Raw genomic sequence first — 24,224 nt, forward strand, 5'->3', positions numbered from 1 at the left:
ACTCAGAGCAACTGCTTTCAGCTATTGTCAAAAGTCAAATCTAAAAATCACCAAATTTTAAAGTATTTATTGTCAAAGTACATATATGGCACCATATTCTCCTGACATTTACTTTCCTGTCAGCATTCACAGCAGATACAATCAAACAGAACCAGAATCAACAAAAGACTGTACACAGCAAAGACAATCAACCAATGTGCAAAAAAACAACAAATTGTGCAAATACACAGAAAGAAAAAAAAGGTAATAAATATCGAGAACTTGAGTTGTAGAGTCAATGAAAGTGAGTCTATTAGTTGTGGAATCAGACCGGTATTGGGCTGGTTCAGGAGTCTAAAGATTGTAGGGTAATAATTGTTCCTGAACCTGGTGGTGTAGCTCCTGAGTCTCCTTCCGGATGACAGGACTTTCACTCTTAACCCCATTCTCCTGCAAGTGTTACAACACGTTCACATAATAAGACTAAAAATCTAAACATAAATTAGACAATAAGCCACAGAATTGGACCATTCGGTCCATCGAATCTGCTCTTCCACTTCATCATGGCTTATCCATTTCCCTCTAAAGCCCATTCTCCTGCCTTCTCCCCATAACCTTTCATGCCCTGACTAATCAAGAACGTTTCGATATGTGCTAAGCTCCCAACTGTAATCTTCTTTCAGCCACAACTCAGTGATGCTGAATTACACAGTAATCATAGTTACAAAGTCACTTAGTGAGAGATACTTGATTAAGGTGTTCAAATGAAATACAGATCAAATGGATAGTCAAAGACTTCAGCCCCACAAAATGGCAAACACCAGGGGGCATAATTTGAAGGTGATTGGAAGAGAGTATAGTGGGGATTTTTTTTTAAACACACAGAATGGTGGATGTGTGGAACACCCTGCCGGGGTGGTGATAGAGGGAGATACACTGGGGACTTTTAAGAACCTATTAGATAGGCACACGGATGAAATGAAGTTGGAGGGCTATGTAGGGGAGAAAGGTTAGATTGATTTTAGAGAAGGTTAAAAGGTTGGCAGAATGTTGTGGGTCAAAGGGCCTGTACTGTGCTGTAATGTTAATCCCTATATATAAAGACAATAAACTATAATACATAGAAGCAGAATTAGGCCATTCAGACCACCGAGTCTGCTCTGCCATTCCCACCATAGCTGATTTATCATCACTCTTAACCCCGTTCTCCTGCCTTCTCCCCATAACCTTTGAAGCTGCCAATCTCCACTTTAAATATACCCATTGGCTTGCCCTCCATAGCATTGAAAAAGAGTGATAATACATTATGACATCATGACTCATAGTTAATTATTGTCTTTAGGTGTTTTGCCTCAATAAAGAAACTAAGCATTTCACTTCTGGGAAATACGGTACAAAGGTCCTGCATAACTTATTCACCCAAATAACATTTGAGGTACTCGAGAAAATAATCTTTATCAACTTTCTAACAACAATGAGAATCTTGTACCATAAACTGTCAAATCTCATTCAATGGTGGCACCAGTTGTTTAAAGTGTCCCTTATTTATTTTGACGTCTTGAACTTTGGACAAATTATCCCTCGTGCTTTAAGCTGCTCTGTTTAAAAGAAATAACCTTGTCCTTAAGGTTCATCAGCCCTGTTCCTCAGGGAACACAAGGTTCCGAAACATTTACGTGAAAAATGGAAGTACAAATAAGACATACGAAATCTACTTCCTATACATAAATATAAACATGCAACCTCTAGGTCCATGCAGAAATGAAACGTACCTTCTCAGCTTCCTCTGTGATTAGTGTAAAATCCTCATCCATTTAAATATGAGAGAATTCTTTTCAGCAAAGAGTAATTCCTTCATCTAGACGCATACATTTGAACAAAAAACATCAAAAAGTTGTTTAATTCTCCAGTTGAAGACGGAACAACAACGCCTTTGTCTGCCCCACACCCGCCATGATCAACAACACCAAACTCCCACAGAAGGGGCCCCACAAACACAAGGCGACACCGGCACACTCGCGAGGGCCGCTGGGACATGTAGTTGCTGACCCCAGGCGCCCTGTGGGGTGACTCGCGCAAGTTTGGTCAGATTAGAACTACAACACCCGCCGTACCTTGCGCCGGCTGGCGCCTGCGTAACTCGGCCGATGGCAGTTCACTTCCTTTTGAACTTTAGCTCGCTGGCGCTTCTGATGGAAACTTGGTGTGGGAGAGCAGGATGAAACTGGTGAGGAATCGTAACTGTTTCTGTTTATAGCTGTTCAAAGTGGCTGTAGAGTGCTAAAAGAGATATATAAAACCTTTAGGGCCACATATTGGCCCTGTAGCCCATTGCTGTAATCTAATTTGCTGCTTCAGATTCCAGTGTCTGCAGTGGTTTCTGTCTACGGAGCACTCATTTCTTCCCGCTCCAGCTTTTGAGAATCAATAACTGGAGGGCGTAGGTTTAAGGTGAGAGGGGAGAGAGATTTAATAGGAACCTGCGGGGTAATTTTATCATCCAGAGAATGGTGCGTAGATGGAATGAACTGCCAGAAGAAGTGAGTGAGGCAGGTATGTTAACATTACTTAGAAGGCTGTGGAAGGTTTAGAGAGATTGGGCAAATGGGGTTATTTTAGATGAGAAACTTAGTTAGCGTGGACCAGTTGGACAGAAGGGCCCTTTTCAGTGCTCTGTGACTCTGTTTAGGGCGTGGGAGCAAATTGGTCGCATGAATTGAGGATCAGTGTGAGGTTTGGTTTTGCATGCCATTCAGTACACCGAGGGAGTGCAAAGGGAAAAAGCAATATCACAGTGTAGGAGTTAATACTACAGCTACAGAAGGAACGAGGGCAGGCAGACCATGAGGTGCATGGGTCATGGTGAGCAAGGCTGATGTGAATTAAATGCATGGGCTCCATAGTGAATTGGCTTTTTGGATTCAGAACTGGCTTGCCCATAGAAGGCAGTGGGTAGTGGCACTCATTCTAGCTCGACGTTTGTGGTGTGCTGCAGGGATCTGTACTTGGACCTCTGCTGTTTGTGATGTATATAAATGACCTGGGTGAAAATGTAGATGGGTGAATCAAAGATTGTGGATAGTGTAGATGATTGGCAAAAACAAAATACAGTGGGATATGGACCAGTGGTAGATGCTGAGCACCTTTTCACTACGTCTTATAACAAACAACTGAGAGTGGATCAATCATAAGTGCACTTATTTTACTTGCTGCAAGGGAAGACTATTACCGTACAAGAGCTGGTCATAGCTTCGCAAAACAGACAGCTAAGTCACTCCTTTTTACACAACTGTTATCTACCTAAACATAGAAAATAGGTGCAGGAGCAGGCCATTCGGCCCTTTGAGCCTGCACCGCCATTTATTATGATCATGGCTGATCATCCAACTCAGAACCCCACCCCAGCCTTCCCTCCATACCCCCTGACCCCCGTAGCCACAAGGGCCAAATCTAACTCCCTCTTAAATATAGCCAATGAACTGGCCTCAACTGTTTCCTGTGGCAGAGAATTCCACAGATTCACCACTCTGTGTGAAGAAGTTTTTCCTAACCTCGGTCCTAAAAGGCTTCCCCTCTATCCTCAAACTGTGACCCCTCGTTCTGGACTTCCCCAACATCGGGAACAATCTTCCTGCATCTAGCCTGTCCAATCCCTTTAGGATCTTATACGTTTCAATCAGATTCCCCCCTCAATCTTCTAAATTCCAACGAGTACAAGCCCAGTTCATCCAGTCTTTCTTCATATGAAAGTCCTGCCATCCCAGGAATCAATCTGGTGAACCTTCTTTGTACTCCCTCTATGGCAAGGATGTTTTGCACAAACACTGTTAGTAAAGTACAATACGGGTTCCTTTTTGTTACAGACAAAAATGCCATTTTGTTACTACAAGTAGAGTATATCTTCAGACAGAAATGGGTAGAGAAATGACAGGTGGAGTTTAACCTGGCCAAATTTGGAGTGTTGCACCTTGGAAGGTCAAATATATAGAGGCAGTACACTGTTGAGGCCAAGACCTGACAGTGACTACATAGGTTGATAGAGTGGTTAATAAAGTATATGGCATGCTTGCCTTTAATAGTCAAGGCATTGAGTTCAAAAGTCAGGAAGTTATGTTGAAGCTTTATAAAATTCTAGTTCATCCATGTGCACTTCTGGTCCCCCCATTATAGAAAGTGTTATGTTTTGTAACTCCAAAAACTAATTGAAAAGAAAGCAAGGAGCCAGGAATAAACGTGTCTACTTAGTTTTTACTTATAGTGAGGCATGCACTTATGATGTGGTGGTGTTCTGATGTATGCCATTCACTTACTTTTACATGTAATCTGTAATGAATTATTTAAACAAAGAATGCCTAATCGAACATTTATTTACGTTATTACTCAAATACTACTGAAATATTAAATACACAACACTTCTCCCTTCTTAGCTATAAACTCCAACTCAATATAAAATGCATCTCAACTTGTATATGTAAATGCGTATGGTATACTGTATAATACAACTACTGTATAGACATCCACATTATCATAGATTTGAAATTGGCCCATTCAGACCTAAGCATTTAATCACTGTGGAGGATTTCCAGCCCTGGTGAGATAATGTCTCTCCTGTCGAGGTGGGGGTAGTGCATCCGTGCCAGGTGAGACTTGTGACTGTGAACAATCCCAGGTTCTGGGGCCTGCTCTGTGTAATTGACTCTGGGACTGCCGGAAGTGGTTCTGACAGCTCTGGACACCTTTCTTCTGGATGTGTTGGCATCACAGACTGTACATGGTAAGCTGCTCGACCTGCTGATCTATCCCAGCCACCAGACAAAGCTTTGAGCCAACATTTTGATCACGTCTAAGTTACCGGCATGTGGCTCCTCCAACGCTTCCACTCTTGGCTCGGATGATACAACAACTCTCAACCTCTGCATAAGGCAACTTCTGTCAAGGCCAAGTTCATCCTGGCGCTGGTAAAAATGGGAGAACTGGAATTACTGCTGCACATCACAGCTATTTTGGGTTGCCATGTAGACCTGAGACAGTGTGGGATCTTTTCTGGTTTCCCTTTGGATTGTCTCTGCCACAATAAGGAGTCTTTCAATTTGGAACCATTGTATAACATGGGCCAAAGTGCCTGTTCTGTGCTGTAGTGTTCTAGGTTCTTCGTTTTGTCCCTCAGCAACATCATCTAAAATAGTCATTGTCGTGTTGCTGCTTGTGAGATCCCCAGACTTTGTCGGAGCTTTATGAGGTAGTGGTGATTGTTTACTAATGCCCCATGTATTGTCATAGTGAAACACATTTGCTTACATCCCATCTAGAAAGATGAAACGTTGATTGTTTATTCTTTTCCATAGAAGCCGCCTGATCTGCTGAGTTCCTCCCGCATTTCCCCGGTTAGGCAGTTCAAATGAGGAGGAATTTCTTTAGGCAGAGGGCGGTGAATCTCTGGAATTTATTGCTACAGATGGCTGTGGGGGCCAATTCATTGGGTGTATTTAAAGCAGAGGTCGATATGTTCTTGATTAGTCAGGGCATCAAAGGTTACGGGGTTGAGAGGGAAAATGAGTCAGCCAGATCAAATGGTGGGGCAGCCTCAAAGGACTGAGTTGTCCAATTCTGCTCCTATGATCTCATGGAGATGTATAGAATTTTGGATATAAATGTGTTGTGGAGTTAGTGAAGGAAGGGGCATTAACGTAAAGCAGAAACCATTCACTGAGGAGGGACAATAGTCTAAATAAGCTACTTCTCCTTCTATGTGTATCAATAGGTTGATAGTTTTATTGGTTGGAGTTGGGAGGCCAGTTTACACCTCTGGGAGATAACCGATGGAACCATTAGCTGGGGATATATGAGATGATTTTGAATTGAAAGAACTTCCGGTTTCAGATGGAGCTGGTGAAGCTCAGGAACTACTTGCTGGTGGTAAATAAAACAAAGAAAACAGCTACTTTACTAATCACACTTTTTCTACTAAACGATCACTACAAATGATCAACGGTAACTTCCCCATCAGAGTTGAGCTTTTGAACTGCCTGTACAACCTGGCATTTTTGCAGTGAGGACTGAAGTCTCGAGGGTGCAGGACAGCTGCGGCGTGATGCGTACGGGCTGCATCAAGGTGGTGAGGTCCGGGTCAGAGAGAGTGGAAGGAGCTGATGTTGGGCCAATTTGGAGGCAATTTGATTCGGCAGAACTGAGGCAAGGCAAGTGGAGGTGATGCAGAGTTGAGGCTTCAGGACCTGGACCCTGGCCTGAGAGCGAGGAAGGAGCTGAGGTTTGATTGATTTAGGCAACAAACCGAATTGGAAATGTTGGCTATAGGCCAAATTGAGGTGGGGCACCGGCCTGAGAGTGTATCGAAGCGGCAGGGTCCAGGTCTAAGAGCGAGGTCTGGACAAATTAAGCGCCGGGCCAGATTGAAAGGACAAGGTGCCGGGGTGGGAGGCGAGGCGAGGCTTGGACCAGTTCAAATCGCTGCTCCGTGAGGTTTACTCATCTCCACACCGAACTATGGCTGTGGCCTGCAACCATCACAGTGTGAACTCACCTTTGTGAAGTTCAGTTCAGTTCTAAATGCTATTTGCTTACCTTTATTGTTGGCATTTTTTTTTTCCTTGCTCTTTTTCTCTGCATGTTGGGTGTTTGACGGTAGTCTTTTAATGGGTTCTGTTTGGTTTCTTTGTTTTGTAGCTGTTTGTAAGAAGACAAATCTCAAAGTTGTATAAAGTATGCATTCTTTGATAATAAATGTACTTTGACTTTGACTATTAGTCTGGTATGGGAGAAAAGAAAACCACAGCAGTGGAAACCAGGGTAATATTGGCAAAGCAAAGCTATGTTTGACCAGATGATTATGTAATGAGCAGAGGCAACACAGTTAAGATGAATAAATACTGCAGTGACAATGATTCAAATTCCACCATGGCAGTAATGGAATTGCATTCAGTTCATAATCTGCATCTTTTAACAAAATACTAGCCATTACTTCTGATAACTTACTTACTGTCCATTACTCCACTAGTGTTTAGTGAAGATCGTCCATCTCTGGTGGTGTTCAGAGCTTCCTCTCGATTTTCGCTACTGTCAGTCATGCAATCCTGGATGTTGACTCAGGAATACTGTCGCACTCAGATGTAGAAGGATTCTTCATTGCTGTTCCTGTAACAATTTTGTTTTACCCTTTGGGGTTGTTAGCCCTGAGCTGAACCCCCAAACCTGGAAGATCAGTGGGCCACTCTTAGTCTGGCCTCTACCCTTTGACCTGTTTGGCATGGGTGACCCTACCAAGACCAAAGCGTGAAGCTTCAGCCAACATAGCTCTCTGTGTCATTGAGGCACACAAGCTCCAAAGCACGACAAGGCAGTGGTCCCCTTGGAGGTACTTCTGATAACCACAAAGCTATTGGCTTGTCATGAAGAGCTGTTTGCCTTTCCAGAGAGTATATCTGTCATATTTTGCCTGTCCAACCAGATCCATCAATGTGATGTTAAGAGAAGTTTGGATTGGGTCATGGCCCTGGTTTGGATAGATGGGACTAGGCAAACCAGCAGTTGGGATGGACGAGATGGGCTGAAGGTCATGCTTCTGTGCTGTAGTACTCTTTAACATCTTAATTCCCTCTGAAATAGCCTGGCAAGTTGTCTGATTCAATTGGCGATGTACTATCAATGCTGGCCTGGTCAGCAAAACCTAGATCCCTCCAGAAATAAATGAATGCATAAAGAAATAATGTCACATGAGGTGGCATTCAGATAAAAGTTTTTAAGGAGTGAAATTTTGGGCATCTTTGAATCAATATGTTGGCACAGGATCAACTGGAAGGGGTGACCTTGACTTCCTGATTGCCTGTTCTCCATGCCGGTGTTTAAATTGAGTCTCCATCAGGAAATCAACGTGAAATCAAAAGGAAATGCTTTTTTTTCATACAATCTGACCCAATGTACATATTTCAGCTGCCCATGATCCTATAGTTTGTCATGATTCACAACATTCTTCAATTACAGCCTACTTTTATTTCCAGAGAGTATTTTCAATTCGTATTTATTTATTTATTTGTCACTTGTATATTGAAACAAATAGTGCAATAAGTCATAGGTATTGACGACCAATACAACTGAAACACAGCCCAGTTAGTCATGTAAACCAGCCTCCCCTCCATACACTTCCCACTGCACAGGAAAGTACCCAGCATTATCCGGGACCCCTCGCACCCTGGTCATTTGTTATTCTCCCCTCTCCTATCAGGCAGAAGATACAAAAGCCTAAAAGCAAATAAGAAAGGCAGCTTTGATCAAACTCTGGAAAAGTGCTCCCGAAAACTTGTATTCTCCTGATCTTCCTTGTTGTGGCTCTTGTGTTTATTTGTCCACCTGCAATGCACTTTCAGTGCAGCTAAAGATTTGCGTTTTTTTTGTCACGTGTGCATTGAAACATCGAAAGATACAGCAAAATGCGTTGTTTTGCATCAACAACCATCACAGTCTGATAGTAATGGGGGCGGCCCGCAAATGTCATGCATATTCCAGCGCCAACGTAACATACTGTCGGATCTCTGTTATTTTTCTGATCCTTGGGGTTCTTGCGGTGGTCAAGAGTGGTGAGCAGTCTTAATTCTTAACAATCGTATATTTTATAGTTTAAACAAGCATACAAACACTAAATCAGCTAAGTAAAGAGCTGAGAAACAAAGCAGAGATGAATGAAAAGCAAAGGAGACGAAGATAAAAAGATGACGTCTCTGAAAAATCCATCACCTTTATAATTGAGAAAAGAGAAATTCCTTAGATAAAAATAAACCTATCATTGGTTGCACAATTACGTCATGTGGGTAATGTGCTAATACTCAGCCAAGGAAAAATGAGAAAGGTAATAAACCATTAGTTTAATTGCTGTACCACTTTCTGCCAGTGAGTGGGGATGAACCACCACATACTATGAAAAATACATGACTTTGGTAAAAAGTACAAATGATTAAACTACAACTTTAGTCTCACATTAAGTAATCTATTATTTTATAAAAAGCATTAAAAAAAACTGGTTTCCAACAATACCATGATGTTCAACAGATCAGCACAAGCATAACACCAGTACAAGCCCTTTTCCTACCTCCTGCCTACTCACAGACACAGACAAGTCTCCAATCCCAGGACAGGCCACCTCGCCCGGACTTGGCAGACATTCTGTTGCTATGATATGTTGCTGACTTCATCATGTTAACTTGGCTTGCAGTTTGCTTGTTATACTTTACAGTGGAATATCTGATAGAAGAAATCACTATCTCCTTCAGAATTTAGTTTTTAAAAATTGGAAGTAGACAGTGCCCGGATTGTAGCTCTTAGTCTCTGGACTTGGTGAATGTGTGTATTTTTATGATTGAATAATTCTCATGTTTATCTACAAAAGAACAAACTTTGTTGTGATTTTTATGTGAATAATGGGAAAAATAATGCCTTTCTAGTATGAAATCAAGTAAATTCATTCCATTTTCCTGCTATATGAATCTCACTGGAATCCTAACAAGGGGTGATTCTGCATCTATTGTTACTTGTTTTTCTTATCACTACAACATGTTTTCTATATTTATATGTTGTTGTTTAAGGAATGATAAAGCTATTCTTTTGCTTTCTCCATCAGTACTGCTTATCTGGTCACCCAACTTTGCCCTGCAATGTCCTGAAGTTCAAGTCTACCACCATCATGCTGGATTGTGGGTTGGACATGACATCAGCCCTCCACTTCCTGCCTTTGCCCCTTGTCCACAGGTACATTGTGCTAAGAATTTTTTTTGACTATGTTTCAAATAATTACAAAGTGACACTAGAACTGGAATATTATGAGGCTCCATGGAGAAAAATTGCAATGTTCATGTTAAGAACAAATAAACTGTTCTTGGGCTTCCAGAAGGGTACAGGTATTGACCTTAATTGATGTTTCGATGACAAACTCTGTTATCTTCATCAGGGATGATGCCTGGGTAGGTCTAGCCCATGTTGTATACCGTTGACTGTCCTTCCTGATCAGTTAGCCCTCATCTAATCACTGTCCCACCTTGATTACAATCGAATTCCAGTTCTTATTTAGAGTGAGACCTTCCTCTCTGTTAAAATTCTTTTTCTCTAGCTTTATTTCAATGGCTTCCTTCACCAGCTGGTCCCAAAAGCTGTTTTTTGTGCCGTCAAAGTCAATCCTATGGCCATTGCAAATGTAATGTTCTGCTACCACCGATTTTTTTTTTTCCGGGTAATCCAACGGATGCACCTCCTATGCTTCTTGATATGGGTTTCCACCGTGTGCCCTGTCTGGCCGATATACGCTGCTCCGCATTCACGAGGAATCCTGTAAACGCCAACCAACCTGAGTCGTAGGTCACCTCTGACCCGTATAAGTTGCAATGGGTCTGTGGATGGTATTAATCTGGTATTTCTTCAGGATCCTGGCAATCCTTCCAGAAACCATGCAAATATAGGGGAGACAGGTGGTAGCGAGGGTTTCCTCCTCGATTGTCCCTTTTAAGGGCCTGATTGATTTCGTTCACTTTTTAGCCATTCTGTTGGAACATCTTGTGTCTTATTCCCCATGGAAACCCTCCGGGTCCAACATAGTTTTTGCATGCTTAATCAAAGTAGAAAGAACTGTTCTACGTTGGGAGGCATGATGGTGGCTGTTATTGTTGAGGTACAAGTCCATGTGAGTGATAGACGCCATGTCGGAGGCTACCGACTGGTTTCTGTCATATTAGTGTCCAGGAACGGGAGGCAACCATACTTCTCCATATCCATCGTAAATTGAACGTTGGATGTATGCTGTTCAGATGGTCATGGAACAGCTGGAGTGCCTGGAGTCCATGAGACCACACTACAGAGAAATCGGTGGAAGCAGAACATTGCATTTGTGATGGCCATAGCATTGACTATGACGGCACAAAACTACTGTGCCTGGCCAATGGATTTTAGAACCTCCTGGGAAGGAAGCCATTGCAATAAAACTGGAGAAAATAATTTTAACAAGGATGAAGGTCTTGTTCTGTGTAAGAACTGGAATTCGATTGTAAGTAAGGTGAGACAGCAGAAGCCTGATTGGATGAGGACAAACCAATTAGGAGAGACAGACGACGGGGGTATATATATCACCAGACTACACATGCTCAGGGGCATCCCGGATGAAGGTGACAGAGTTTGTCATCGAAACGCCAGTTATAATCGATACCTAAACCTGACTGGAAGCCCAAGAGGAGTTAATGTGCCATATACACCGGGAAAGCACTAGATCCTTTTTTTTTCTACATATGAAGAAAATTGGATTGAATCCCCAGCTCATAAAATAAACCAGGAGATTATAGGTTGGTGAGCCTGACATCAGTAATGGGAAAGTAATTGGAAGATAGTCTAAGGGACTGGATGTATGAGTATTTCAAAAGACAGGGACTGATTAGGGATACTCAGCATGGTGTTATGCGTGGTAGGTTGTGTCTAACGAATTTTGTAGAATTTTTAGAGGAAGTTACTAGGAAAGTTGATGAAGGCGAGGCAGTGGACTTTAGCAAGGCAGTTGACAAGGTCCCACAAAAGGGTTCAGTAGCTGCCTCTCTGACTGAAAGCCTATGATTAGTGGAGTGCTGCAGGGATTGGTGCTGGGTCCATTATTGTTTGTCATCTATTTCAACGATCTGCCTCTTCACTCTGAGCGTCGTGAGAGGGTGGAATGAGCTGCCCGCACTAGTGGTGCATGCAAGCTCAATTTCAATGTTTAAGAGAAGTTTGGATAAGTACATGGATGATAGTGGTTTCGGTGGCGGGTGGAGGGTGGGGTGGTTTATGGTCCAGGTGCAGGTATAGTTTAAATGGATCAGCACAGGCTAGATGGGCCAAAGGGCCTGCTTCTGTGCTGTACTTTTCTCTGATTCTATAACCCGTGCCGAATTGTTTCAGTTAACCGGGATGGCTAATCAATGTTTCAAAACCAGAAATGCTCGGTGGGTCATCACCCTGAACTATTAACTCCTTTTCATTGTCCACAGATGGCTGAGTGTTTCCAGAATTTTTCTGTTTGTCCTCAGGTTGCAGGTTTTTGGATTTATTTTGAAATGCTACTTGTATTTCTTCCTCAGCCCCAGACTATCTAAGCTACCAGGATGGATTTCAAAAGATGGAAACACCATTTTAGAAAAGGTATGGAGAAAGGAAGTTCATTCTGAACAACGTTAGTTATTGAGGCCTCTGTTGGTTGGGGTCAACCATGGATGTTGTGTCCTAGCTGTCCACGTATATGCAAGCCAGTACTCAAGTCAAGACAGCAAGCTGTTGCCTATGCAGCAGGCTCCCCTTCTCAATGCAGCTGATGAATCCAAAGGAATGGCAGCCAGCCCTGGGGAAAAGACCTTATCCATACCCATCATGAGTTTATAAACTTCCATGAGGTCATCCCTCATTCTCCTGGGAATAAAGATCCAGTATGGACAGCCTCTCAGGCCTTCTCATCCAGGCAGCATCCTCATAAATCTCTTCTGCACCGTCTCCTGCTTGACAATGCCTTTTCTATAACAGGGTGACTAATACTGTACAAAGCACTCCAAGTGCGGCTTCGCCAATGAATTATATACCTGTAACATAATGTCTCTACTCCTGAACTCGATACCCTGCATGCTAAACTTCACCACCACCCTGTCTGTTTACACGGTGACTTTCGGTAAATGGCACACCTCTGTTCCACCAAGCTTGTCAGTGCTTTGCCATTTTATGTATGGATCTTACCCTGGTTTGAACATCCAAAGTGCATCACTTCACACTTTTCTAGGTTGAAATCCATTTGCTATTCCTCAGCCCATCTCCCTAACTGATCAGGATCTCTGCATTTCATTGGGACCTGATTCACTATCAGCAAGATCCCCTAATTTATCAACTTGCTATTCGTGCCACGTACATTCACATCAGAGATCAGAGGAGAATGGCCAGATTGGTTCAAGCTGATTGGAAGGCAACAGTAACTCAAATAACCTCCCATTACAACAGTGGTGTGCAGAACAGCGTTTCTCAATGGTGACATGACAGAGAAATAAAGATATAAACAACTTATTCAAGTTAGAAATGGAGAAGGCTTTGGCTTAGATAGTAGCACTTTAACCCAGTTGAAATGTTGTAGGTTTCAGTCAGATTGATAGCGTTTTATAGTAGATTTTATGTATTGCTGTGTACTGCTGGCGCAAAACAACAAATTTCACTATGTATGTCAGTGGTTGTAAACGTGATTCTGAATCCAGAATCTGGGGCACCTCACTTGTCACAGGCCTCCAGTTGGAGAATCAACCTTCATCCATCACCCTCTGCTTCCTGTCACTGAGCCTGTTCTGAATGCACCTTGCTATACTTGGCACAAACTGCTTCCTGACTGTCACTCCAGTTATTTAGTCTGCCTGATCAGGTCTAATAGTGCTCCGTCACCAATAGGTTCTTCCATATATCATGTGAGGAAACTATCTATCGTACAAATTTCACCCCATCCAGGCCCTTTACACTCTGGGTAGCTGAATCAATAGCGGGAAAATTGAAATCTCCCACTAGTACTACCCTACTATTCTCACATCTACGTGCAACTTCTGCTCCTCAGGTTCTCACTGACTATTAAATGTCTATAATATAGCATGACCGAGGTCCATCACACGCAAAGCAATTCCCATCAATGAGTGCGTTCACGTGGGATGTTGCCACAGGGAACAGTATCCATTATCACTGACTCCCACTCCAACGCAGATTGGAGGGGGCACTGCTTCGTCAAACACCTTTGCTCTGTCCGCTGCAAAAGGCATGATCTCCTGGAGAGAAGCCACTCATTTCCATTTGCTTCCCATTCCGATACGTCAGTCCATGGCCGCCTCTACTACCGTGATGAGACCAAACTCAGGTTGGAGGAGCAACACCTCATATACCTTCTTGATAGCTCCCCACCCAATGGGATGAACATCAATTTCTCTAACTTCTAAATTACTTCCACCCTCAGTCTTCGCTTGTTTTCTATTCCCATTTATGGTTTCCCTCTCACTCTTGTACTGCTCAACTGGCCATCACCTCCTTCTGGTGCCTCTCCTCTTTCCTTTTCTTCTAAGCTCCACTGTCCTCTCCTTTTAGATTCCTTCTTCTTCCACTTCCCAATTTATTTCATCCCTCCCACTCCCCCCCCCCCCCCCAAGCTGGTCTCATCTGCCAGCTTGTACTCTTCCCCAACCCCCCCATCTCCTTATTCTGGCTTCTTTGCCCTTCCTTTCCAGTCCTGATTAAGGGTCTGGACTTGCTGAGTTCCTCCAGCATTTTGTGTGTGTAGCTTATCTCCAGCTCCATCACGCTGAGCTCGTGCCCTTCTCAGGGCTACTTGCTGCTGGCACATGACTGTACGACTAGATCCAGTTCAAACCAAATCATCAGTTTCACTGATGATGCAACAGTGGTGGGCCTCATCAGCAACTACGACGAGACAGCGTACAGACAGGAGGTGGAGCAGCTGGTAGAATGGAGCAAACACAACTCTTTGGGTCTCAATGTGAACAAGACCAAAGAAATGATTGTAGGCTTTAGGAAGGTGCAGGCTGACCACTCCTCTCCGCAGATACATTACTCCTCCATGGAGAGAGTTTCTGGGAGTGCAGAAAATGGACAATCTCACCTGGTCCCTCAACACCACTCCTTTGGTCAAGAAAACACAGCTGTGTCTCCACTTCCTGAGGAGATTGAGGTGAGTGAGGCTCAACCCTCCCGCCATTTTAACCAATTTTTACAGGAGCACCATCGCAAGTGTCCTGACCAGCTACATCACCGTCTGGTACGGGATTTACAAGACATCTGACTGCAAGTCTCGACAAAGGATTTCGAGGACTACTGAGAGGATCATCGGCGTCTCTCTTTCACCCATTGGAGATATTTATCAGGAATGCTGCACAGGCAGGGGCAGTGGCATTGTCAGTGATCCCTCCCATCCACCCAACCATCTCTGACCCCCTACCATCAAGCAGGAGGTACCGTAGCAGTATGACAAGAACTGGTAGGATGGGAAACAGCTTCTTCCCCCAGGCTGTGAGGTGACTCAACTCCCTGCCACCACTCGCCTCTCATCACACATGAAGTGCCAGTAGTGTTAAACTGTTTACTTTTTAAGTTGTATGTGCACCTTATTATTTGTTCATTTATTTGTGGTAATATTACATTTTGTGTTATGTGATTTATATGTACTGTGTTGTGCACCTTGGTCCAGAGGGATGTTGTCTTGTTTGGTGATAAACATGGTTTCAAAGTACATTTGTTATTAGAAGTATGTATACTATATACAACCTTGTGATTTGTCTCCTTACGGGTAAGCACAAAACAAAGAAACCCAACAGAACCCATTAAAAAAGAAGACCACCAAACACCCAATGTGCAGAGAGAAAAAAAAACAAAGTGTGCAAACAATAGAAATAAGAAATGAACATTCAGAACTGAAGTTCACGAAAGTGAATCCATGGCCACAGGCAATCAGGAGCCCATTACTTGAGCTGGTTTCTGATTTAATGCTGTGTAGTTATCAGGGTGTAAAGGGAACTGGCAATGGACCGCACTGTAAAGTATTGACAGCATAAGTATGGGGATGATCCTTGCGTGGTGACATTTAACAAAGCAAACAGAGATTGCAGGCACACATTAAGACAGTCATGTGAGGTGGGGATAGAGTATTAATAAACAAGGAATTCTTCACAAATCACGTTGACGATTGTTGGCTCTCGTGTACAGCAAGTAGAGTCATAGAGCACAACAGCACAGAAAACAAGCTCTATGGCCCATTTAGTCTGTGCTCTCGTGACTGTGAGCAAAGCCCCAGAGAGACACTGAAGCCAGTGGATATAGAAGTGAGACACTCTTGGAAGAAGAGACCTTCTGGACACAGTATTACATAACATTTTTTATCTGCTAAAGATCAAAAGTTACAGCAGGACAATTCTATAGTTACAATCTATCTACAATACTTCCCTTGAATTATGTATAGTTTTCAAACACTTCCTTCCTCGCACCCACACTCCAGGCACCCGAAATCCCAACTGACTCTAGGCCACATTCATGTATATGCAGGCATCTGAGGTCCAAGTGGAGTGTTTCTTTGTTTGCAATTGACCCCATCCTGCAGCTCCAGGAAGCTGTCTTAAATTCAATTTGCAAACCACATTCAATTCTGAAGAATGGCTGCTGTTGAAATTAATATTTGCTATGTACCCTATCTCCAGAATACACTCTAACAATACCATACTGGTTTTCTGCCTGGTCCCATCGACCTGAACCTGGACCATAGCCTTCCATATCTCTCATTCATTTATCTATCCAAACTTGTATCATATGTTACAATTAAGATGCACTACACTGGTTTCTTTATGTATTAAAATTTTCAGTTATATAAACAGCATGTTTTACCGCATTCAATTGGAATTTGCCTGCAAAATCTTGCATATAAATTTATGTACCACTAATCTACTCTTTGTATTGCAGGAGCTGAAAGATTGTGCTGGGCGGGTGTTTGTTGATTCTGTACCAGAGTTCTGCCTACCTGAGGTAAAGAGATGTCTGATTGATAACCTGACCATAGAGCGAAAATAGCAGCTGATGTCAGTTGTAATACATTAAATTTCCATTCAGTAAATGGGAGCTGCAGTAGTGAAGCTGTCGAGACGTTTACAGTAACACATCCAGCAGTAAAGCAGAATTATATCGAGAGCTGTTAACCTACAGTAACGATTTCTTTGCTGTTAGGTTTCTGCATTATCAAAAGGCTGAGCGAGTTCGTGCTTTTCTGCTTGGAGCACAGGAGATTAGATGTGACTTGATAGAGGTGTACAAGATGATAAGAGGCATAGATAGAGTGGGCAGCCAGTGCCTCTTCCCAGAGTAGCAACAGCTAATACCAGAGGACATGATTTTTAAGGAAAGTATCAAGTGGAGAACACCAGAGATTTTAATATACAGGGTGATAGTGCATGGAGCACCCTGCCAGGGGTAGTGGTAGAGGCAGATACATTAGGGACATCTAAGAGACTCTTAGACTGGTGCATGGATGAAAGTAAAAAGGAGGGCTGTGTGGGAGGGGAGGGTTAGTTTGATCTTAGAGTAGGTTAAAAGATGAGTACAACGTGGTGGTGCCAAGGGCCTGTACTGTGCCATACTGCGTTCTTTGTGCTGCCATTCACAAGTAGTTTGCTTTACCCTGTGGCATGACTTTCCTTAAGTCAAGAGCTGCGGTCTGATGTTCAGGTCATCTGGATTGAGTCTGTTGGAATTGACTGGACTAGTGCTGTACAGCACAAGTCTAAAGGCAAGTTAGTTAACAGAAGGGCAGGTTTGGCAGTTCGGTTTTCCAGGATTCCAGTGTCTTAGATTCAATAGAGAAGAATTTGAGGAGTTGCACCTCTCAGCATAGAGAATATCACAGCCGTACTTGGACAGGATCTCCCAGAGGGTTCAACAGGTGAGACAGTATGTGTAGGGCTCAGGAATAAGAACGGGGCATCACGGTGATGCCAATGAACTTTAATTCCCTAATATTGTCCATGACATCCTTAGTACCAGGGGTTTGTATGAGTCAGAATTTAAGTGTATCCAGGAGGGATTCTTCAAAATCCGAATCAAATTTAATATCACTAACATATATCGTAAAATTTGTTGACTTGCAAAGCAGTACAGGTTAATACATTAAAAAAATGCTTAAGTTCAAAGTAAATTTATTATCAAAGTACATGTATGTCACCATATACAACGCTGAGATTCATTTTCTTGTGGGCATACTCAATAAATCTGTAATAACCATAACAGAATCAATGGAAGACCGTGCCAGCTTGGGTGTTCAACCAGTGTGCAAAAGACAGCAAATGCAGAAAGAATGAAATAATAATAATAAATAAATAAACAATAAATATCGAGAACATGAGATAAAGAGTCCTTGAAAGTGACTCCGTAGGTTGTGGGATCATTACAATGATGGGGCAAGTGAAGTTATCCCTTTTGGTTCAAGAGTCTGACAGTTGAGGAGTAATAACTGTGAATCTAGTGGGGAGAGTCCTCAGACTCCTGTGTCTTATTTCTAATGGCAGCAGTCAGAAGAGAGCATGTCTTGGGGAGTGGGGAGGTTCCTGATGATGCTGATTTTGTGTGACAACGCTTTGTGTAGTTGTGCTCTGTGGTGTGGATGGCTTTAAACTCTCCACCGCTCACCTGTAGAAGTTTGTCAAAGTTTTCGCAAACTCCTAAGGAGGTAGAGGCACTATCATAACTGTACTACGTGCTGGGCCCGGTCCATCAAAGTGATAACACAAAGGAATTTAAAGTTGCTGATCCTCTGATGAGGACTGGCTCATGGACCTCTGGTTTCCTCCTCCTGAAGTCAATCATCAGCTCCTTGGTCTTGCTGACATTGAGTAAGGTTGGTGTTGTGGCACCATTCAGCCAGAGTTTTATTCTCCCTCCTATATGCTGATTTGTCACCACCTTTGGTTCAGCCCATGGCAGTGGTGTTGTCTGCAAACTTGAATATGGCACTGAAGCTGTGCTTAGCCAGACAGACAGAAGTGTAAAGTGAGTAGAGCAGGGGTCTAAGCGCACAGCCTGTGCACCTGTGCTGACAGAGATTGTGGAGGAGATGTTGTTGCCAATCCAAACTGACTGCCATCTACAAGTGAAAAAATACAGGATCCAATCGCATTATGAGGTATTCAGCCCAAGGTCTAGAGCATACCTATTAGCTCTGAGGGGAGATGGTATTCAATGCAGAGTTGTAGTCGATAAAGAGCATCCTGATGTATGTGTCTTTGCTGTCCAGATGTTCCAGGGTTGAGTGGAGGGCCAGTGAGATTGCATCTTCTGTGAATTTGTTGTGCCAGTGGGCAAATTGGAATGGATCCAGTTGCTTCTCAGGCAGGAGCTAATGTGCTTCTTCACCAACCTCTCAGAATATTTCATCACTGTGGATGTAAGTACTACTGGATGATAGTCATTGGGGCAGGTTAGCACGTTCTTAGGCACCAGTATAATTGAAGCCTGCTTGAAGCAAGTGGGTACCTCAGCACATGTCTTTAGTACTTGGCCAGGTACCCCATCTAGGCCGGATGCTTTCCGGGGTTCACCCTCCTGAAGGAATCTCACGTGGCAGCCTCAGAGACTGAAATCACAGGATTATCGGGGTCTGTGGGAGTTCCTGATGGTTCGTGTTTTGATGGTCAAAGCAAGTATAGAAGGCTTTGAGCTTATCTGGAAGTGAAGCCCTGTTGTCGCCTATGGTTCTTGATTTAACTTTATAAGAAGTGATAGGATTCAAGCCCTGCCATAACTGTCGAGCATCCTTTTTTTTTACTTCGTTTAGTCTGGAGTCCGGAGTTGCCACTTCGCCCCTGACATGGCTTTCCAGAGATCATACCTGGATCTCTTGCATCTTTCTTGGTCACTGGACTTGAATGTCTCTGATCTGGCCCTCAGCAGATTGTGGATCTCGTGGTTTGGTTTGGGGAAGACTCTGTGTGATTTTGTGGGGCCACAAAAAATGTGGTCAGCGGCTCATCGAGGAGAAGGAACATCTCCTAGGTCAGCTGAGAAGCCCTGTCTGCCCGAAGTGAGTGATTTAAAGGCGCTTTGGGCAGCTTAAATTGGTATCATATTCAGCACAGACATCATAGGCTGAAGGGCCTGTTACTCTGCTATACTGCTCCATGTTAATCTTCCCTGTACGTCACTTCCAAACGAATCAAATGGTGGGGATCTATTACTATATAATTTTTAAAACATAAGCTGTATTTTTATGTGGCTAATAACCAAAATATCACTGTTCTTTTGTGATGTAAATCTACTGTGTTCTTACCAAAACCATATTTTTTACTTAGTGGCTTTGTAAATCTATTTCCATTCACAAATGCCTTTACAGACGGAGTTGTTGGACTTGTCCACTGTAGATGTGATCCTGATATCAAATTATCACTGCATGATGGCTTTACCCTACATCACGGAGCACACTGGCTTCACTGGGACAGTGTATTCAACAGAACCCACAATGCAGATCGGAAGGTATGTGTTTCAGCTCTTTTTTAAAAAAAACTTATTTATTTTTGCCAGAACTATCTCCTTCCCATCTTTTTAAAGATTTTGACCTTCGCTGGGATCTTACTGCACAAATACTTTATAGTTTATTGTCGCCAAGCAATTGATTCTAGAACATACAATCAGCACAGCGATATTTGATTCTGCGCTTCCCTCTCCCTGGAGTACAAATCAATAGTAAATATTAAAAATTTAAATTATAAATCATAAATAGAAAATGGAAAGTAAGGTAGTGCAAAAAAACCGAGAGGCATGTCCGGATATTTGGAGGGTATGGCCCAGATCCGGGTCAGGATCCGTTCAGCAGTCTTATCACAGTTGGAAAGAAGCTGTTCCCAAATCTGGCCGTATGTGTCTTCAAGCTCCTGAGCCTTCTCCCGGAGGGAAGAGGGACGAAAAGTGTGTTGGCTGAGTGGGTCGTGTCCTTAATTATCCTGGCTGCTCTGACAGCGTTTACTATTCTCCTGTGTGGTGAGAGGGGTTGAAGTCAGATACTGGAAGTATGAGCGCTTAAAGTTCAAAATAAAAATTGTTATCAGAGTACGTACATGTCATCACATACAACCCTGAGGTTCTTTTCTCTATGGGCATACTTAGCAAACCTATAGGACAGGATCTGTAAGCCTCAGGAACTGTAGACAATAAACAAACTGTGCAAATGCAGCTATAAGTAAATAGCAATAAATCACAAGCATGAAATAACAAGATAAAAGAGTCCTTAAATGAATGTTGTTATCCCCTTTTGTTCATGAACCTGATGGTTGAGGTGTAGTAACTGTTCTTGAGCCTGGTGGTGCGAGTCCTGAGGCTCCTGTACTTTCTACCTGATGGCAGAGGTGAGAAGAGAGCATGGCCTGGGTGGTGAGGATCTTTGATGGATGCTGTTTTTATACGGCAACATTTCATGTAGATGTGCTCAATGGTTGGGAGGTTTTACCCCTGATGTACTGGGCTGAATCCACTTCGCAGATCAGGCAGCCTTTGTAGAAAGAGAAATTGGAAATCAAAGTTACCATCACGGCTTGGAATGGCAAGTGTCCGCCCAAGAGAGTAAGAAATTGCAGGAAGTTATGAACACAGCCCAGTCTTTCATGCAGACCAGCCTCCCCTCCATTGACCCTGCCTACACTTCTCACTGCATCGGTAAAGTACCCAACAGCATCAAGGGCCCCTCGCATCCCGGTCATTCTTATTCTCCTCTGTCCTAATGGGCAGAAGATACAAAAGCCTAATGCAGATATAAAGGACAGCTCCTATTCCACTGTCATCAAACTTGGGATAGTCCTCCATGAACTCGTATTTTCCTGATCTACCTTATTAGGCTCTTCCTTTTCATTTCTTTACCTGCAATGCACTATCAGTGCAGCTAGAGATTTGCTTTGTTTGTCACGTGCACGTTGGAACATCGAAAGACACAGTGAAATGTGTCATTTGCAGAAACAACCAGCACAGTCGGACAGAGCTGCAGGCAGCATGCCGGTGTGGTCACGCCTCCAGCATGCCCACAGTTCACCAACCCTAACTGTGTATCTTTGGACTGTGGGAGGAAACCCACATGTTCATGCGGAGTGTGTGTAAACTCTCTACAGGCAATCAAACACTGGCACTGTATAGCCATTGCACTGAGCACTACGCTTCTGTGCTGCTGTGACACTGTCTTCTATTCTGTTTTTTTCAAAGAAGAGGTTTTCACTCTATCTCAGCACACATGACAATAACAAACTAGTAATAGAAATGAAGTGTCTGCACTTCACCATATTCACACACGAGCTCTTTCAATGGGATTGTCCTATCAACGGATCAGTGATCTGAAATCTAAAGGCAGCGGCTATATAAATACTCGCGCCAACATGTGGGAACGCAGTTGGTAATTCTTACGTTTCACAAATATGTTTATATACAACAGGTTACTCATGGAGGAGCTAGTGAACTTTATGGAGCGTGTGCCTAAGCCACAGTCTGCCACCTTGTGGAAGAACCAGGAAATGTTCAGGTGCAGTGAGTAAAACCTTCTTCGGCTGATACTATATAATTTGCCTTCATTTTGATAGTTTAGTCCCCTAATTTTGACACCTTCACAATTATTGTTAAATCCCTTTTTCACTTGTTTACAAGTGCATCATATATTTAAGGCGGAGGTTGATAGATTCTTGATTAGTCAGGGAATGAAGGGATACAGGAAGAAGACAGGAGATTGGGGTTGAGAGGGAAATGGATAACAATGATGAGATGGCAGAGCAGACGCGATGGGTCAAATGGCCTAATTCTGCTCCTATATTTTATGGTCTTATGACCACAGGAATATCTGCAGATGCTGCAAATCCAGAGTCCAGTACACGAAATGCTCGAGGAGTGCAGCAGGTCAGAACCACATCTATGGAGAGGAATAAGTAGTTGACATTTTGGACTGAGACCCTTCGTCAGGGCCCTGAAATGTCTCCATAGATGCTGCCTGACCTGCTGAATGTGTTTTACAAATGCATTCCGTGTTTCTGCCCACTCGGAGGGGTGATTTGATGTTGTAAAAGTGCCTGTGGTTGAGTAACTTCCCATATTATAATTGAAGGAACACAGTGGTATATGTGATCATGTTGCTGGGGGTCAGGGAAGTAAAAGAATTCTCCAGTTACTGTTTACGGTGTGGGAAAACCAGTCAGTGTCTGTAAGATGACTATAATCACACGTTTGGATATTTAATTTCTCTATTGCACATAGAGTACTACAACCCAGAAACAGGCCCTTCAGCCCATCAAATCCATTCCAACCTGATCTTCTGTCTAGTTCCGTCAACCTGCACCCAGACCATATCCTTCCAAACCCCTCCTGTCCATATATCTATCCTAACTTCCTTCGAATGTTGCAATTGAAACTGCACCTGCCTCTTCTGCGGGCTGCTCATTCCACACTCTCATCACTCTCTGAGTGAAGATGTTTCCCTTCAGATTCCCCTCAAGATATTCTTTCCGTACTTGGCAACTATACAGACATTTTTCATTCCTTTGGCATCCCACAAATAGGTTGAATATTTTGCGGATATTCAAGATACATCTATCTATGAACTTACTGCGTAGAAAAATATCATTAACATTATAGACTTTTCCTGGGTTGGAGACTGTAATCAGATCCTTTTTGAGGATTGCTGTTTCTGGACTTCCTAACAGCCATCTTGTTCCCTAATCCCAAGAACATTCAGCACGTCCAGTGTGCACCCACAGAGCTGGTACAGGATCCTTCAGTTCAACATCCTCTCCCGCTACAGTCAGCATGCAGTGTGTACCGAAACGTTGCAGTGATTATGTTTATCCTTAACAGATCGTGTCTTGTGTTTTTGCTTGACACAGATCTCCCACAGTGCATCTGTGCGATCCGCATCAACAAATCCTCAATTTCTTTTGTTCTTTCTGTGTTAATCTTCTGTGCATCAGTGTAATAAATCTCAACTGTTACTTCTGGAAAGGCCAGAAGACGTGGGAGCAGAATTAGGCCATTTGGCCCATCGAATCTGTTCTGCCATCCCATCATGGCTGATTTATTATCTCATTCTCCTGCCTTCTCCCCGTAACCTTTGACACCCTGACTAAACCTTTACATGCAGCACTTATAAAAAGTATTCACTACCCTTGGAAGTTTTCATGTTTTATTGTTTTACACATTTAATCACAGTGGATTTAATTTGGCTTTTTTTGACGCTGATCAACAGAAAAAAAAGACTGTTGTGTCTAAGTGAAGACAGATCTCTACAAAGTGATCTAAATTAATTACAAATTTAAAACACAAAATAATTGATTGCATAAGTATTCACCCCCCTCCCCCCACCCTTTTAATATGACATGCCAATTCATCACTGGTGCAGCCAGCTGGTTTTAGAAATCACATAATTATTTAAATGGAGAACTGTTTTTGGAGATCAGTATGCAGTCAAGGTGTTTCAATTGTCTGTAGTTAAAATATACCTGTATCTGGAACGTCTAACGACTGATGAGTCAGTATCTTGGCAAAATCTACACCATGAAGACAAAAGAACACACCAAGCAACTCCACAAAAAGGTTATTGAAAAGCACAAGTCAGGAGATGGATACAAGAAAATTTCCAAGTCACTGAATATCGTATGGAGTACAGTTAAGACAATCATCAAGAAATGGAAAGAATATCTGCAATAAAG

General features: G+C 42.9%; 2 protein-coding genes across 10 annotated transcripts in view; one reads left to right on the forward strand and one right to left on the reverse strand.

Moving 5' to 3' along the window:
* Positions 1–1,956, reverse strand: part of hmbox1a (homeobox containing 1a) — a 74,399-nt gene extending 72,443 nt beyond the window's left edge. For all 9 annotated transcript variants that reach the window (XM_072265819.1, XM_072265817.1, XM_072265818.1 and 6 more), the window contains exon 1: positions 1,752–1,956. The gene's annotated coding sequence lies outside the window, so the exon portion shown is untranslated. The remainder of the gene's footprint in view (positions 1–1,751) is intronic.
* Positions 1,957–2,120: 164 nt separating this feature from the next.
* The window catches only part of ints9 (integrator complex subunit 9), a 62,197-nt gene continuing 40,093 nt past the window's right edge, over positions 2,121–24,224 (forward strand). The window contains exons 1-6 of the mRNA XM_072265823.1: positions 2,121–2,206; positions 9,608–9,735; positions 12,081–12,141; positions 16,474–16,536; positions 19,889–20,028; positions 21,968–22,054. Of these exons, the coding sequence (XP_072121924.1) occupies positions 2,198–2,206; positions 9,608–9,735; positions 12,081–12,141; positions 16,474–16,536; positions 19,889–20,028; positions 21,968–22,054 (488 nt within the window). The 5' untranslated portion in view covers positions 2,121–2,197. The remainder of the gene's footprint in view (positions 2,207–9,607; positions 9,736–12,080; positions 12,142–16,473; positions 16,537–19,888; positions 20,029–21,967; positions 22,055–24,224) is intronic.

The sequence above is a fragment of the Mobula birostris genome, chromosome 8, assembly GCF_030028105.1.
Source record: "Mobula birostris isolate sMobBir1 chromosome 8, sMobBir1.hap1, whole genome shotgun sequence".
NCBI lineage: Eukaryota > Metazoa > Chordata > Chondrichthyes > Myliobatiformes > Myliobatidae > Mobula > Mobula birostris.